Source organism: Primulina tabacum, chromosome 10 (assembly GCF_025594145.1).
Source record: "Primulina tabacum isolate GXHZ01 chromosome 10, ASM2559414v2, whole genome shotgun sequence".
Lineage (NCBI taxonomy): Eukaryota > Viridiplantae > Streptophyta > Magnoliopsida > Lamiales > Gesneriaceae > Primulina > Primulina tabacum.
Genome location: NC_134559.1, coordinates 23,927,945 through 23,945,933, shown reverse-complemented (window position 1 = coordinate 23,945,933; position 17,989 = coordinate 23,927,945). Strand labels below are relative to the sequence as shown.

Genomic DNA, 17,989 nt, shown 5'->3' with positions numbered 1-17,989 from the left:
TCCTCATCATATGGAAATACGATTGTCGGGCTCCCTCTGGGACCTTCTCCCATAGACGTGCTCCCTCTGGGGCCTTCTCCCACGAATAGGCTCCCTCTCTGGCCTTCTCCCGTAAATGGGCTCCCTCTGGGCATTTTTTCTCTCGAAATCCCTAATCATATCATCATAATAGTCACAATTACTTCACCTCCTCCAATGTTTCACATTTTCATCGCTTTATAAAAACATTGCATTTAATATCATTTTTCTTTTAAAAACAAGCATGCAACATATCTTTTAATGTTATCGTTTCCTCATAAAAATCCATAAACATTTTAAAATAAACCCTTTAACATATAAAATCCATAAAAATTTAAAATAAACATTTTAACATATTAAATTATAAATATTTAAAATAACATTTTGACATAATAAATCATAAACATTTATAATAACATTTTGACATATAAAAATCCATAGACATTTTAAAATAAAAATTTTAACATATGAAATCATATAAACATTTAAAATAATCATATTAGGATGTAAAACAGCATTCATGACACTGTCATGACGTTTAATAATTTTCTAGGTGTAAAATTACTGTTTTACTCCTAGACGTAAAAATCCTCGAATTTGACTTTTTCTTATTTCCATTGACTTTAACAAGTCCCAAATAATTATTTAAGCTTACATTAATTTTTTCATATTTTTATTTGGCTTAATCGATGACTTTTAAATTAATCTTTAAATATAACATATTAATGTATTTTAATCCCTAATTAAACCAAACCTTAATATAAAATTTCAAAATTAAAAACTTAGACTTTTAATAATTATTGGAGCTTAAATATAAATTTCCATATTTTATTCTGTTGGGGATCGATATAGAGTTTAGAGGGGGGGTGAATTAACTCGTTCCTTTTTTGAACGTTTTTGCAAATGGATGCTAGAATCTTATTAGAGATTATAGCTTATCTTGTTCGAATAAATATCCAGCACATCACAATAATAAGTGCAGAAATGATCTGATTGTATGAGGGTGAAAACAATAAAACAGTAGGCAGTAGACAGTGGTTGTTTCTGGAAGTTTGAAGATGAAATCATTCTACGTCTCAACTTCTTTTGTTTCCAGAAGGTATCACTAAAAGACTTTGGCTATTACAGTACAACTTTTGTACACACCCACTTCAGTAGGACTTACCCTTAGCCTACTGAAACTCTTAGCTTTATAACACAGTACAACAAATACAACAAAGTTCTGAAAAAAACTCTTTCCCACATTACAGACTCTTCTCAACAAGATATAGTAAATTGTATAGCTTGTGAAGAGATAACGAAACAGCAGCACAATATGATCTCAGAAGATCAGACAAATTAGATAACGAGTGTGCTGCTTTTTCGTATGTTGAGCTTTGAAGATAACGAGTAGTTCTTTTATTTGCTCAAAATAACTTTTGATAGATAATGTGTTGCTTGATAAAAAAATGATCGTTGTTTTCTATATAGAGTTGATCCTTTATATAGAAAGCTTTGAATTCAACCTCTATGAACAAAACAGCTTCTTTGACTCTAACTAAATCAGCTTTATCACCTAAAAGGGGTCCTGCAGAAAGCTTCAGAATAACCAGTCTTTGTCTCATACCAAAAATAGTAAGGAGCGTTAAATATCTTCGTACAACATTAATGATGCAATTAATACTAGTACTAGGTAAAGTAACGGTAACATTTAAGACTTGTAACTATCAAACAAAAGACGTTAAATTCTTCTTGTTTAAGCTAAGTTATGCTTCTGTTTTTCTAAGTTTTGATTCTGTTTTTCTAAGTTCTGATTCTGCTTTTCTAAGCCGTTAAGTACTCGAAAAGTACTGCTTCTATTTAAGCAATGCGAGAGCTTCTGCTATTTATATTGTCTTCTGATTTTACTATCACAGCCTAGTGGTTTTGACTCTCATCACCACAATTAAATTAAGTCTAACAATTTTCCCCTTTGTGGTGATGCCAAAACCTAGATGTTAGTAGCGATGAAGAAAAAAAGTTATAACAAAAAGCACATAGCAATTATAACAAGATAATTGATAAGTAAATAAACGAAATAGTTCAAAAGGGTTTCAAAAGTTTTTAATCATCAGTGCCAATATCTCTGAACATTTTTTCCTCATCCTGAGGATCTTGATTTCTGAAGGAAGATTCTGCATGATGTCTTCCAGTTCTGCCTTCTCCAGATCTGCCTTCTGCTTCCCCCTTTTTGGCATCATTATCCTGAATTCGATTGAGTAAGTCATCCACTCGACCAGTAAGGATAATAATTCCTTGATTCAGCATCTCTAGATATGGTGCCTGATTCGAAACCAGTTCATTAAGAGATATAATAGATTGAGATTGAGACTCAGTCTTGGTATCAATAATTTCCAGTCTCGAATCCATATCTTCAACTTTGTTGGAGACTAAGCGAACCGACGAATCATGATCAGAGATATTTTTAATGATATCAGCTTGACCGATCAAGATGTTACCCTAGCTTGAGAGAACAGTTTGCCTGAATACACTGGTTTCAACATCCAACTTTGCCAACGATTCTACCGTGCGAGTGACCTCTTTAGATATGCGGTCATGGAAGAATTTGGTGGCACTAACTTCTCCAGCATGTTCAAAAGACATCTGTTTAATTATCTCTGAAATATTTTTCAGAGTTCTTTGCAGAATATCTATTTGAAATTCAAGATCAAACTGGTCTTCTGGGGATGGAGATCTTTGAAGCATACGCTGTTTGATATCTGTAATATGAGCGATGCAAGCAGGTGAATCAGTAGGAGGGATAATCAAAACAGTAGAAGTGACAGTTTTTGGTGGAGCAGTAGATGGAGCAGTAGACGGTTCTGCAGAAGTCCCTTCAGCAGTAATTAGTTCAGGAGCTGCACTTTCTTCTGGTTGGACAGCTTCAGTGGCTTCCAGTGGCTCAACAGCTGGAATAGTTTCAGATGGATCATTCAAAAGAGCTTTCATTTCTGCTTGGTGTTCAGCAGAAAATATCTCCAAATTTGGCAGTGATTGGGAAGAAGCAGCGTCTGATTCTTCCATTGATTGAGCAGCTTGTTGAGCTTCTGAAGGTACTATATCAACAGCCTGAGCTGCTTCTGGTGCAGCAGCAGCAACAGCAGCAAGAACAATAGATTGAATTACTTCATCAACTGAAGCCAATTCACGAACAGAAATAAGAGATGATGATTGAGTAGGAAATGTCAGGGATGCAGGAGTACTATAAACCTTAGCTTCTGAGGGGATGTGGTCCTTTCCTCAACTGTCTTAATCTGAAGAATGTCTGGGACAAAACCTACTTGGTACTACAAAGGCTGCACAAAATCCTATTCTTGAGCAAGAAGTTGCTCATTCATCAATCTCAGACGATCAGTCAAAATTTGAATCACATTCTGGTCTTGGACAGCAGTAGGATTCGCAGAATCAAAGTTGGATTTTAAAGTTTCCAAAACTGAATCCAGCTTCTGATATTTGAGCTGCTCAAGAATGTGACTCCTTCTGTTGATAGCATCAATCACATTTTTCGTCTTAGCTAAAGCAAAGACCTGCTTTTCATTCTTCACAATTTTTGCGTAGCTACCTGGTGTTCTTAGATATATGATTGGGTGGAAAACTCTAACCTTTAGCTAATCATCAAAGAAAATCATGTCTTCACTGGCAAATTTATAAATTTCGTCCATGCGAAGATCAATAGCAGTTTGGACAGATGACTTGGCGCCATGAATTTGTGGTTCTTCAATAAATTTTCCTTTTCCTTTGTCTGCAGAAGATGCAGGCAGCACAGGTCTAAAAGCAAAGACCATACTAAAGGTTCTCTAATAACAACTCCAGACAAAGGTATGAGAGTTTGAAAAGAAGTGGAAGTTGTTGTGGTAGGGATGGCTGCTGGTTTTGAGGAGAGGATATATTCTGGTTTTGATGAGGTGACTTCTGGAAAAACTTGTCTCAGAGGGACAATGTCAAAATCAGCAAGGGCTGCTGTCTTCTTGAGATGAACAGTGGTTCTGGGTTTCTTTTTGCTTGGGGTGGTTGGGAGTGAGGCTTTGGTCGGAGCAGCAAATTCTTCAGATACGGTCTTATCTGAATCAGTCACGACAATCACTCTCTTCCTTTTGACCTTCTTCAGAGGAGCTTGAGCCTCAGTTTGATCATCATCCAATCTCCTTTGTCACGCCCCGAGACCGGGTTATGACACCGGCGTTGTTTAACAACCACACGATCGAAAAAAAACTAGCCTCGTAGTACATCATAAACCGAAACCAGTTTATTATCATAAATTTCCCAAAAGTTCACTGTCTTTACAACTCAAAAGAAATAGAAACATGCGGAAGCGTAAATACACGATACTGAAATCATAAGACAGAATAATCGACGGGTCCCGAATTAGACTGCTTCATCACCATCCCCAAAAGTAGTCTTGCTCCTCATCCTCAATTTGATTCTCATTCTTATCTGGGTGGGAATGTAAGGGGTGAGTATTTTGGAGAAATACTCAGTAAATAGGGGCCGATCGCGCATGACCACTATCGAGGATATACATATGAATAAATTATCAAAATTTCAATATTAAGCATGTTGAATCAAATACTAACACAAATACGAATATAGCACTGAAAATCATCTCATTTTCTATGGTTTTTACTGATCAGTCCCCTATATGTTACTCCTCTAAGGGGCAAGGCCAAAAGAACGGTTATTATAACCCACCGCATTAGGGCCTAAACAAAGTATATCAAAGTTCGGAATTTCCTTTACCATTTCTAAATCGAGTCATTACAGTGCATTTCAAAAAAAATTCAAACATGCTTTCACATATTTAACTGATATCGAACAAAGAACAATTCAAGGGATTTCAATACCAAATGGAAATGAATATATCACGCCGACCGAATTTTCAAAGTCATGTTTAATTTATTTTCGAAACATATTATGCCCACTTAAAAAGAAATAAGTGTGCCAAATAAAATAGTATCAAGAACCCACTTACAAAGAAAGATATATAGCAAAAGCCCACTTACCGTATTCTGACTGCTCAAGGAAACGTAAACGTGAACGGTGAGATTGCGGCAGAGCTTTGTTACTAGAGGGCGAAGAGCTTCGAGAATACGGTGCTGCTAGAGAGGATTTCGAGAATTTGGATGTGCAAGTTTCGAATGAGGAGCCTTCCTTTTTATAGGCACGAATAATCTGCTACAAGGTAAGCTCTGAAGTCGCTCCACGAATGACGCTGTGTTGAAGGCTCCACGAATGACGCTGATGGCTTAATCAATGGGTGATTGCACTAACCTCTCCCGGATGAATGTGGCCACTTTTTGGTTCAAGGTGATCACTCGAGATTTATGCTGAAATGGAGTGATTTTGGCTGTATGAGTTCCTCCACAATTGGTGCACTTCCATAGTGCACGGTCTTCACATTCTCCCCTCCTTAATGTAAGTTTCGTCCTCGAAACTTGGATTATCTTGTCCTTCGAAAAGGTAAGGGTAATGGTTTCTCATTTTCTCTTCGAGTTCCCAAGTGGCTTCTCTTTCGGTGTGATTGGACCATTGTACTTTGACGTATGGAATCGTTCGTCGTCTTAGCACTTGGTCTTTGGCATCCACAATTCTGATCGGGACTTCCTTATAAGTAAGGCCTTCATTCAAGTCTCCCTCGATTAGGAGTGGTTCAGCTTCGAGGATGTGGCTTGGATCCGAAACATATCTTCTTAGTTGTTACACATGGAAAACATTATGGATTCTAGACATACTCGGTGGGAGTGCCAATCTGTATGCAAGTGTACCCACTTTCCCTAGAATTTCAAAAGGTCCAACATATCTAGGGTTCAGTTTCCCTGGTTTGTTGAATCGAACCACACCTTTCATTGGTGATACTTTCAAGTATGCTTTATCTCCCGCTATGAATTCCACTGGTCTTCTTTTCAAATTAGCCCAACTTTTCTGTCGGTCTTGTGCCACTTTAAGTCTCTCCTTGATTATAGTGATTTTATCCACTGTTTCTTGGATCAATTCGGGTCCAGTGATGGCCTTTTCTTCCTACTTCATCCCAATATAGTGGTGACCGACATTTTCGCCCATACAGAGCTTCATACGGCGCCATTTCGATGCTGCTGTGAAAACTGTTATTGTAAGCAAACTCAATCAAAGGCAAATGTTCACTCCAATTACCGCTAAAGTCTAGGGCACACGCTCTCAGCATGTCTTCTAAAGTTTGAATTGTGCTCTCTGTTTGACCATCGGTCTGAGGGTGGTAGGCCGTACTGAGGGTGACCTTAGTTCCCATGGCTTGTTGAAAACTCTTCCAAAAACGAGATACAAACCTCGGGTCTCTGTCTGACAAGATGCTGGCTGGAACCCCATGTAATCGTACGATGTTATTCATGTACAATGTGGCTAGCTTGTCCAAATTATAGTTCATGCGGACTGGTAAGAAATGAGCAGATTTTGTGAGTCTATCTACGATTACCCAAATGCCATCATGGCTTTGTCTAGACTTTGGTAACCCAACCACGAAGTCCATGGAGATATGTTCCCATTTCCATTCTGGAATTTCTAGAGGTTGAAGAAGTCCTCCAGGTCTTTGGTGCTCTGCTTGGACCTGTTGGCACACAAGACATTTGGAAACAAATATCGCAACATCCTTTTTCATTCCACTCCACCAGAAATTCTTCTTTAAGTCTCTGTACATCTTGGTACTGCCAGGATGGACTGAAAATTTCGACTTATGTGCTTCTGACATTACTTCTTGTCGAAGGTTATCTATGTCTGGTACACACAATCGTCCTTTCATCCAAAGGACTCCTTTGTCGTCGATCTGAGTATCTTGAGACTTTGCTTCCTTAGCTTGTTCCTTAAGTTTTACTAGAACTAGGTCTCGATCCTGGTTCAACTTGACGATTTCTCGCAGACATGGTTGAGCGGAGAGTGCAGCTAAGGTAACCTTACTCATATTCCTCCGACTCAAAGCATCAGCTACTTTGTTTGCCTTACCTGGATGGTAGCTTATGGTCTAAGTCATAATCCTTCAACAGCTCAATCCATCGCCTTTGTCTCATGTTTAATTCCTTTTGGGTGAACAAGTATTTGAGGCTCTGGTGGTCCGTGAAGATTTCGCACTTGGAGCCATAGAGATAATGTCTCCATATCTTCAAAGCAAAGACGACTGCTGCCAGTTCGAGGTCGTGAGTGGGATAATTTCGTTCATGCGGCTTCAACTGCCTTGATGCATAGGCAATCACTCTTCCTTCTTGCATGAGTAAACATCCCAACCCTTCCTTCGATGCGTCACTGTAGATGGTGAAATCCTTATCTTCAGTGGGCAAGACTAACACTGGTGTAGACACGAGCTTTTCTTTCAATGTCTGAAAACTTTTCTCGTAGTTGTCATCCCAAATTAATTTAGAATTCTTTTGAGTAAGCCTTGTTAATGGTACGGCTATGGAAGAGAATCCTTCAACGAATTTCCTGTAATAGCCTACCAATCCAAGAAAGCTTATAATGTCTGTGGCGTTTCTCGGTTTCGACCAATCTAGAATTGACTCCACTTTCTTTGGATCCACTGATACTCCTGCTTCCGATATCACATGCCCTAAAAAGGATACACTGTTTAGCCAGAATTCGCATTTCTTGAACTTGGCATAGAGTTCTTTCTCCCTTAAGGTTTGTAGAGTGAGGCGGAGATGCTCTTCGTGATCTTCTTTGCTAGGAGAGTAGACAAGGATGTCATCAATGAATACCACTATGAACCGATCCAGGAACGGCTTGAATACTCTGTTCATTAGGTACATAAAGGCTGCTGGTGCGTTTGTCAGACCAAAAGGCATCACCGTGAATTCGTAGTGTCCATACCTTGTCCGAAAGGCCGTCTTTGGGATGTCTTCAGCCCTGACCTTCAATTGGTGGTAGCCCGTCCTCAAATCCAATTTGGAAAATATTGTGGCTCCCTTAAGCTGATCGAACAGGTCATCTATTCTCGGAAGAGGGTACTTGTTCTTGATAGTGATCTTATTCAATTCCCTATAGTCAATGCACAGTCTCATGCTCCCATCTTTCTTCTTGACAAAAAGTACTGGAGCTCCCCATGGAGACGCACTTGGTCGAATCTGCTTTTTGTCTAGCAATTCTTGAAGTTGTTCCTTTAGCTCCTTAAGTTCAGCTGGTGCCATTCTGTACGGTGCCTTGGAGATGAGTGCCGCTTCGGGCACTAAATTGATTTCGAACTCAATTTCTCGATCCGGGATTGTCCCTGGTAGTTCCTCTGGAAAGACGTCTGGGAAATCTCACACGATAGGGATGTCCCCCGATTTAAGTTCAATTTCTTCCTTTACTGCGTTAACCGTTGCTAGATAGATATCTGCTCCAGATTTCATGGCTTTCCATGCTTGGGATGCGGAAAGAAGTGACTTCCGTTCCTTGGATTTGCCATGATACACGACCTCTTTTTGGTTCGGGATTCGGAGCCTAACACTCTTTCCCTTGCAGTCTACCATTGCATTGTTTCTTGCTAACCAATCCATTCCTAAGATGATATCGAACTCCAACATGTTCAGTTGTATCAATTCTGCTTGGAATAGGTGCTCATTGATACAGATTTTACACTTTCGGTGCACTCTATGTGTTTCGACTGTCTTACTAGTAGGAGTCGCTACTCTAAATGGTTCAACTAGTAATTCAGGCGTAAGCCCTAGTTTCTTAGTGAACCTCTTAGATATAAATGAATGAGTAGCACAACTATCAAATAACACATAAGTTGGCATTTCATTGACAAAAATGGTACCTGCCACGACATCATTTGCATCATCTGCTTCTTCTTGGGTTATTGCAAACACACGAGCGTTGGGCTTATTCTCCCTTGGCTTGTTGAGGTAAGCATCAGCATTAGGCTTGGTACTTCTCTTCAATGGCTCGGGGCAGTTAGCAATTCGATGCCCTAATTTTCCACAATTGAAACATGCTCCCGTCTGTCGGTGGCATTCTCCAGAATGACGATTATTACATTTGGGGCACATCTTTGGTTCTTGGTAAGTTGGGTGGGACGAAGCACCTTCGAAGGGTCCACTGGACTGATTCGGTCTCTTGAATGGTGGCTTCCCTTGAGATGACTGTCCAGTAAGAGGTCGCTTATTCTTGTTCTCGTTCTCCCGACGCTTGATATCCGTCTCAGCTCTTATCGCTGCTCCCATTAAATCAGCAAAGCTTGTAGGTTGATAAACTGCTAAGGATGACTGGATACGGCTGATCAAACCCTTCTTGTATCTGTGCATCTTTAGAACTTCATCTGCCATGATTGTCGGGGCATAAGTTCCAAGGTCATTGAATTGGGAGGTGTAATCTACCACTGACATGTCTAGAGTTTGCGAGAAGTTCTCAAACTCGCTCAGTTTCTGAAGTCTGACTTCTGCTGAGAAATACTGATTGAGAAAGACATCTCTGAATTGTTGCCAAGTGATTGCTCCGGCGGCTGTCAGGGTAGGTGAGACGGTTTCCCACCACTTGCTTGCCTTATCCTCCAGGAATGGCACTATCACCTCTACCTTAAGTGCCTCAGGTATCTCTAGCAGTCGCAGTTGGGTTTCCACGCTTTTCAACCAACTCTGGCTACTCTCAGGGTCGGCGTCTCCCTTGAACACTGGGCAACGGTTCTTACGAAGGGACTCATAATGATACTTGATCCCATTCTGTGCCGGTGGTGGTTGTGGCTGCTGATTACCGTTACCATTGGGGTTTCCCAAACCCTGGATAGTTGTTGCCACTATGGTGGCTATAGCCATTAAATCTAGTTGGCTCAGGCCCACTCTGGGAGGTGGATTGCCGTCAGCATTCGGATCTTCCTCATTGTTGTTGCGGTTGTTAATGTTTGCGTATCGCGGGTTGCGATTGTTTCGGGGAGGTCTTCCGGCCATCTCCTACAAGCGTACAAGTTTCTAAGATATTTGTTGCGCAAACTGATAGAATTCATTGAATAATTTGTGCGAAAATAAATTGACGCCAACAAGTAATCGAAATAACAACTTTTATTGATTTCTCAAATAAACATAAACAACTGAATGGGGATTTACTGGAATAGCAACAACGGAAATAAACTAAAAATGGTTCACTAAAATATTCTAATCCGCTATCTCTCCATTCCCTACGGCTACGTCAGGTGGGGCTTCTTCCTCCTCGGAATCCTCCTCCGGCACATCCGGGTCTAAAAACTCTGCCAGCTGCATCTGCAGGTCTTGATTCTCCGATTCTAATTCAACAATCTGTTCCCTATGAGTCAGAATCTTCCCTATCGCGTTGTCCAACTCATTCTTTGCACGCGCGCAGTTTGCTTGGTCCTTCTGGATGAGTGCCTTTTCTCTTGCCTTCCTTTCGTCTATCTCCTTTGATAGCCTTTGGTTATTTTCTGACAATTGCATGACCACCTTCCAGGACTCTTCCATTCTCTCCTTATCTCTTACCAGTGCGTGAAGAGCTTCAGCCAATTCTACGGTACGTCGGTCCAATTCATCCATAGCTTGTTTGGTTTGGCCCCTCGTCAGTTGTAATGACTCTCGCAGTTCGCCGTTATCTTCATTAACGAGTTGGAACATCTCATATACCTGATCGATCCTCTTTTCTGCTGCCAATAGCTTGGTAGTCAGATCCTCCACTTGCTTCCTCCTCTCCAGATTGCTAGCTCTCAGCCTCCTAACCGTCCTATCGTGGCGTGCTAGAGCCAAATCATCTAAACGTATAGGAGACTGAGCGCGCGGGCGAGGTCGGGGACTGTCTAGCTGGAACGTCTCTCTACGAGTAATCGAAGCTACACTCTTACGGGCAGTTAAACGTATGCGAGCCATTTCCTGGAAAAAGAGAAATGCTCAGAATATCAAAAATAGGCCAGAATAAAATATCAGAGTCATATAGAGTCAAATAAAGGAAAATAAATAAAACTTTTCGAAAATTTACAAAAATGGAAAGTTTCGGGATAGACATATGGATTCGAAGCACATGTCGAGAGGATTCCAGAACAGTTGACGGAATCGAATTCGGAGTTTCCTACTGAAAAGTTATAGGAGTTACAAAACTTTCCTAAAACGGCAAAATCGAGGTTTCGGAGGCCTAAACGAAGGAATTTCGCGATTTCGCGCTGTAGCTCTCGATTAGGGTAGGGAGTCTTGATCGTTGGGCCGTTTCGGAGGGGATAGCAATGGCCGATTTATAAAATTCCGCCGAATTTTTTTTTTTTTTTTTTGACAATTTCCTTCCCCAACCGGATTATGAACCTGGCGGCTCTGATACCACTTAAATGTCACGCCCCGAGACGGGGTTATGACACCGGCGTTGTTTAACAACCACACGATCGAAAAACAACTAGCCTCGTAGTACATCATAAACCGAAACCAGTTTATTATCATAAATTTCCCAAAAGTTCACTGTCTTTACAACTCAAAAGAAATAGAAACATGCGGAAGCGTAAATACACGATACTGAAATCATATGACAGAATAATCGACGGGTCCCGAATTAGACTGCTTCATCACCATCCCCAAAAGTAGTCTTGCTCCTCATCCTCAATTTGATTCTCATTCTTATCTGGGTGGGAAAGTAAGGGGTGAGTATTTTGGAGAAATACTCAGTAAATGGGGGCCGATCGCGCATGACCATTATCGAGGATATACATATGAATAAATTATCAAAATTTCAATATTAAGCATGTTGAATCAAATACTAACACAAATACGAATATAGCACTGAAAATCATCTCATTTACTATGGTTTTTACTGATCAGTCCCCTATATGTTACTCCTCTAAGGGGCGAGGCCAAAGGAACGGTTATTATAACCCACCGCATCAGGGCCTAAACAAAGTATATCAAAGTTCGGAATTTCCTTTACCATTTCTAAATCGAGTCATTACAGTGCATTACAAAAAAAATTCAAACATTCTTTCACATATTTAACTGATATCGAACAAAGAACAATTCAAGGGATTTCAATACCAAATGGAAATGAATATATCACGCCGACCGAATTTTCAAAGTCATGTTTAATTTATTTTCGAAACATATTATTCCCACTTAAAAAGAAATAAGTGTGCCAAATAAAATAGTATCAAGAACCCACTTACAAAGAAAGATATATAGCAAAAGCCCACTTACCGTATTCTGACTGCTCAAGAAAACGTAAACGTGAACGGTGAGATTGCGTCAGAGCTTTGTTACTAGAGGACGAAGAGCTTCGAGAATACGGTGCTGCTAGAGAGGATTTCGAGAATTTGGATGTGCAAGTTTCGAATGAGGAGCCTTTATTTTTATAGGCACGAATAATCTGCTACAAGGTAAGCTCTGAAGTCGCTCCACGAATGACGCTGATGGCTTAATCAATGGGTGATTGCACTAACCTCTCCCGGATGAATGTGGCCACTTTTTGGTTCAAGGTGCTCACTCGAGATTTATGCTGAAATGAAGTGATTTTGGCTGTATGAGTTCCTCCACAATTGGTGCACTTCCATAGTGCATGGTCTTCACATCCTTCTTAAGAGCAACAAAATCAGCCACAGTTGGCTTTAGCCTTAAGGCAAGTACATTATCAATATTAGCCATTGTGACATAAGAACCATCATGTTCAGAAGTCAGTGGAAAACCAGCATCCTTCAACATTTTTACTAATCTGAACAGCAAAACCAGTACCTTTCCGCAAAATCATATCCTTCATGATTTTGAACAGGAAGCGACTCCAATCCATTTTGGCTTCAGAGGTGATGGCTATCGTCACTTGAACCTTGTCCTTGGTCAGCCTATCAAACGTACCAGCTTTGGCCAGAAGCGCGAGCAACAATATCAGAAAGGACTTGGTACTCCATCTTCAGAAGCTTCTTGAAGCAGGAGGGAGAGAGTTCCTCTTCAGAAGCTGAGAAAGAGGTGAGAGCAGAAGACATCTCCTCTTTAGAAACAACCGAACATTCAAAATTCCCTGAAATCGGAAGAAAGAAAGTTGACCCCAGTAGAGCAGCATAAATGGATATGGATGCATCTCCATGTGAGTAAATTATTTCCCATCCTCAACAGTCGCTTTAGCATAGAAGTCCAAGAGGGCAGTCTTGTAGATGATAGCGGGTGCTTCCAGAAATCTTCTGAGACCAGATTTTTCAATCGCCTTGAACATCTTGACAAGGTTTTTATCCTTGATGGTCAGAACTGATGCAAAGTTAACTTGATAAGCGTTTTGTGTATAAGCTCCAGCCATTTCAGCAAATAAGATGGATTCGAAGTAGATTTTGTAGTAGAGAAATGCGAGAGAAAGCAGTAGCTAGTATGTAGTAGTCTGAAATCGCAAAAGTTGAAATGAGAGAGAAGAGGCGGTTAATATTCAAAATGTACAGCCGTCAGCGTAAATATAGGGACACATGTCAATATGTTTAGGGTTGAGTTTTTGAAAAGTTAAACAGTGAATGTCAGGTGAGCCAATGATTTTGAAAATTTTGAAAATCAATGAAAAGGCGGGCCGTCCAAAGCGGTTACTAAAGTAAATCAAAAGAGGATTTGTCGTTTTATGATAATATCTACAGGAAGTCATAAAGTACTGAAATATATTCAGCACCTTGATAAAAACCAGTAGACACATTGTTTTATCGAAAAGACAACTCTCCTTCTGTTTTGGACAAGGCACGAAAATATCAATCAATAAAAGTATTCCCCCTAAATTAATGCAAATAAATAAATATTAAAAGCGAAGATTCAATATCCGAGGGAATGACAGATGACTCTTGATATTCGTGCAGGAGGTGAGTAGTCACTTGACTCTTCGAATTCCCCGAGGATAAATATAAATACCTGCAAACACACAAATGAAATCATTTTAATCACTTAACAAATGGATAGTGCAAGTAATTCATCTGAGTCTTCTCCTGAGTTGGATGCAGTAGAGGAGTTCCAAAGGCAAATTCTGGTGTCTCGTAAGAAGATGTTTGAAGACATCATTCTCCAAGAGATGAAGACTTGAAAGAAATTCCTTGAGCTGTAATCTTAATAATCAGTTAGATTATTCTATATAATTAGATATTAAGCTGCGGAATCATCCCATTCACAAACCACGATCATGCAAAGAGAATGGGGTGATTTCAGCAGGTCTTAGTTAGGGTTTCTGCTGTAAATCTCAGTACTGCTGATATAAAAAATTATAACTGATGATCTATTGTAACGCATCTGATTTTATGAATAAAAAGGGTTCATTTTCTCATACTTCTTGTTATCTACTGTTTTTATTACTAAATACACAAAAAAAACATAAGATAGTAATCAGTAGTTAAGATAAATCAATTAAACCAAGAACATTACGAAAATAAGAAAACTTATTCTCAGGCAGAGGTTTTATAAAGATATCTGCTGCTTGTTGATCAGTAGTGACATATTCCAGACGAATGTCCTTCTTCTGCACATGATCTCTAATAAAATGATATTTGATGTCAATGTGCTTTGTTCTGGAATGAAGTACTGGATTGTGTGTAATTGCTATAGCAGTGGTATTGTCACAGAATATAGGTGATTCAGAGGCTTGAACTCCATAATCCTTAAGTTGTTGTTGCATCCAAAGTAATTGAGAGCAGCAACTTCCAAAAGCAAGGTATTCTGCTTCTGCAATAGACGTGGCTATGGAAGTCTACTTTTTACTAAATCAGGAGATCAACCTATCACAAAAAAATTGACAAAAACCACTTGTGCTTTTTCTTCCAATTTGCAACCTGCATAGTTAGCATCTGAATATCCAATAAGATTGAAAGATGAATCATTGGGATACCATAGGCCGACATTTTGAGTACCCTTCAAATATTTCAGAATTCGTTTAGCAACAATATAATGCGATTGCTTAGGGTTAGACTGAAATCTTGCACAAATACAAATAGCAAACATAATATCAGGTCTACTGACAGTAAGATATAACAATGAGCAAATAAGACCGCGATACTGAGTTACCTCTACTGAAATTCCATTTTAATCCTTGTCAAGCTTAGTGGATGAACTAATTGGAGTGGAAACAACAGAGCATGTTTTCATGCCAAACTTTTTCAGTAGTTCCTGTGTGTATTTAACCTGATATGAAGATTCCTGTATTGAGTTGCTTGATCTGTAGTCCTAGGAAGAATGTTAATTCTTCCATCATGCTAATTTCAAATTGTTCCTGCATTAATTTGAAAAACTTTGCACACAATTTGGGGTTAGTTGACCCAAAGATAATGTCATCAACATAAATCTGTACTAACAGAATGTGCTTATTTTTAACTAATGTGAATAAATTCTTGTCTACTGTGTTGATGGTAAAATCATGATTTACAAGAAATTGTGAGAGAGTGTCATACCAAGCCTTAGGTGCCTGTTTCAGACCATACAAGGTTTGTTAATTTAAAAACATGATGCGGCAAGAAATGATCAATAAAACCTGGGGGTTGTTCAACGTAGACTTCTTCTTGCAGTAGACTATTTAGGAAGGTACTTTTCACATCCATCTGATAAACTTTGAAGTTCTTGAAATCTGCAAAGGCTAAGAATATTCTGATTGCTTCAAGCCTTGCTACTGGTGCATAGGTCTCATCATAGTCTATTCCTTCTTCTTGTCAAGTTCCAATAACTACTTGATGAGATAGTCTAGGTACAAGAAATCACACTTCATTTCTTTTAAATTGATTCAGTTCTTCTTGCATAGCTTCAATCCAACTGGGATCCAGAAAAGCTTCTTCAATCTTCTTTGGTTCATCCTGAGAAATAAAAGTAGCATGCATATATTCACTTATCATTTGCCTTATGGTTCTTAATGGTACTGCTGGATTTCCAATAACCAAAGATGGAGGGTGATATTTACTCCAAACAAAAGGGTTTAGAGGTATTTCTTCCTAATTTAATGGATTCGGATCATGCTCAGCTAAAGCAGTAGCAGGTTCTGGAATGTCAGCTGCTGGTTCTGGTACATCCTGTGTCTGAACAACTGGTTCTACCAGAGGAATGTCTGGTTCTGGATTTTGAGCATCTTTGACTCTTGGTTCTGCATCATCTTCACTATCCAGTTTCAGATGAATTCTGTCTAATATGTTACTTAGATTTGACATGTTACAAATTCCAAGAGCACTGTTATCTTCATTAAAGACAACATGAATAGATTTTTCAACATTAAGAGTTCTATTTTTGAAAATTCTATATGTCTTGCTTACTGCTGAATATCCAAGAAATAGTCCGCATCTGATTTTGAATCAAATGCATACAAATAATTTTTACCATTATTATACACAAAACATCTGCAACCAAACACATGAAAATATGATACATTAGGCTTACTCCCTTTCCATATCTTATATGGAGTCTAATTATGACTCTTGTTGATCATGGTTCTGTTTTGTGTATGACACACTGAGTTGATTGCTTCTGCTTAGAAGCGCTGAGAGATGACTCTGCTAGCATTGTTTTAGCAGCTTCCTTAAGAGTTCTGTTTCTCCTCTCAGCTACTCCATTTTGTTGAGGCGTTCTAGCAGCTGAATATTCATGATGAATACCCTGTTCATCCAAATATAACTCAAGAATTTTTGTTAGTAAATTCAGTGCCCCGATCACTTCTGATTTTAATGACATAAACTGATTTTTCATTTTGAATCTTTTTCAGAAGCTTGATCATGAGGCTACTGGTTTGATCTTTTCCAGCAAGAAATGTTACCCAAGTAAATCTAGAAAAGTCATCAATAACAACAGGAGTATATTTCATTCCCCCGAAGCTCATGATAGGGATTGTACCAAACAAGTCCATATGCAATAATTCCAAACATCTTGATGTTGATTTACTACCTTTATTCTTGAAGCTAGATTTTATTTGTTTGCCAAGTTGATATGCAGAACATACATGATTCTTAACGAAATTAATATCAGGTAAACCATAAACTATGTTCTGCTTCTTGAGATTATTGATAGACTTGAAGTTAAGGTGATTCAATCTCTTGTGACTTAGCCAGTGTTTATCAATAAGGGAGGCAACTAAACATGTAGGAACATTAACATGATCTTTGTTCCATGATACTTTGTAGGTTTTGCCTTCTCTTTTTCCGGTCAAGACTATAGACTCATTGACATCTTTAACTGTGCAGATGTGCTTCTGAAAAGCTACTTAGTAACCATTATCACACAGTTGACTAATACTGATTAAATTGTAACAGAGATTTTCAACCAAGAGCACATCATTTATAGTGATATTACTATGTATAATCTTACCCTTACCCACGGTTTTACCTTTTTACTTTTCCTCAAAAGTTATCTTTGGTCCAGTACAACTCATTATTTCTGAAAGTAGACTCTTTTGTCTAGTCATATATCTGGAACATCCACTGTCCAGATACCATGTAGAGCTGCTTATCTTGGCTTTCTTCTCCTGTTCCTGCAAGCACAAGTTTTACTAACTGGTACCCAATCCATTTGGTTCCAAGCCTTATCAGTCCTTTAGGAACCCACATTTGTACAATTCTAGGTGATCTTGTACTTCGGGTATCCCCAGAGGTGTGTGCAACAGAAGGTCTTTTATTTCTAACAGAATGCATTTTAGGATGTTGTTCTTCCCTTCTGTTTTTATCTTCTGGTCTGTATCTCTTCTGAACTGGTCTACAATTGTAGTACTGGTAGTTTCTAACCTTCATAGAGGGTTGTCCTCCTGAGTTGAATCTTCTACTAGATCCAGCACTCTGATGGAGTCTTCTCTTAGGTTAATCATAACCCAGACCATGATGCTTACTTCTGCTCGTTTGATCTACAAACCTTTCAACTTGAATAGTTGGTACTACTGGTTCATGTACCGCACTGGATTTAACAAAGTTAATGTATTTGCCTTTGCTCATATTCAGTTTTGGCTTTGTACTTGTTTCAGAAGTGCATTCATTATTACTGAATCCGAGACCACTCATGTCCCCAGATTGCTTCTGTAATTCTTGCATCTTATCTAATGAAACAGAAGACTTGTTCCATGCATTTACCAGAAT

The 17,989-nt window shown here is 39.1% G+C and overlaps 1 protein-coding gene across 1 annotated transcript; it reads right to left on the bottom strand.

Annotated features, from left to right (window-relative positions):
• Nucleotides 1–8,294: 8,294 nt before the first annotated feature.
• On the bottom strand, nucleotides 8,295–9,917 carry LOC142504989 (uncharacterized). The gene has a single exon (XM_075617818.1). The coding sequence runs from the start codon at nucleotides 9,915–9,917 to the stop codon at nucleotides 8,295–8,297; it is 1,623 nt and encodes a 540-aa protein (XP_075473933.1).
• Nucleotides 9,918–17,989: the final 8,072 nt, after the last annotated feature.

Excerpts from the sequence above, each read along its gene's own strand:
- LOC142504989 (XM_075617818.1), bottom strand. The coding sequence starts at position 9,917 with ATGGCCGGAAGACCTCCCCGAAACAATCGCAACCCGCGATACGCAAAC.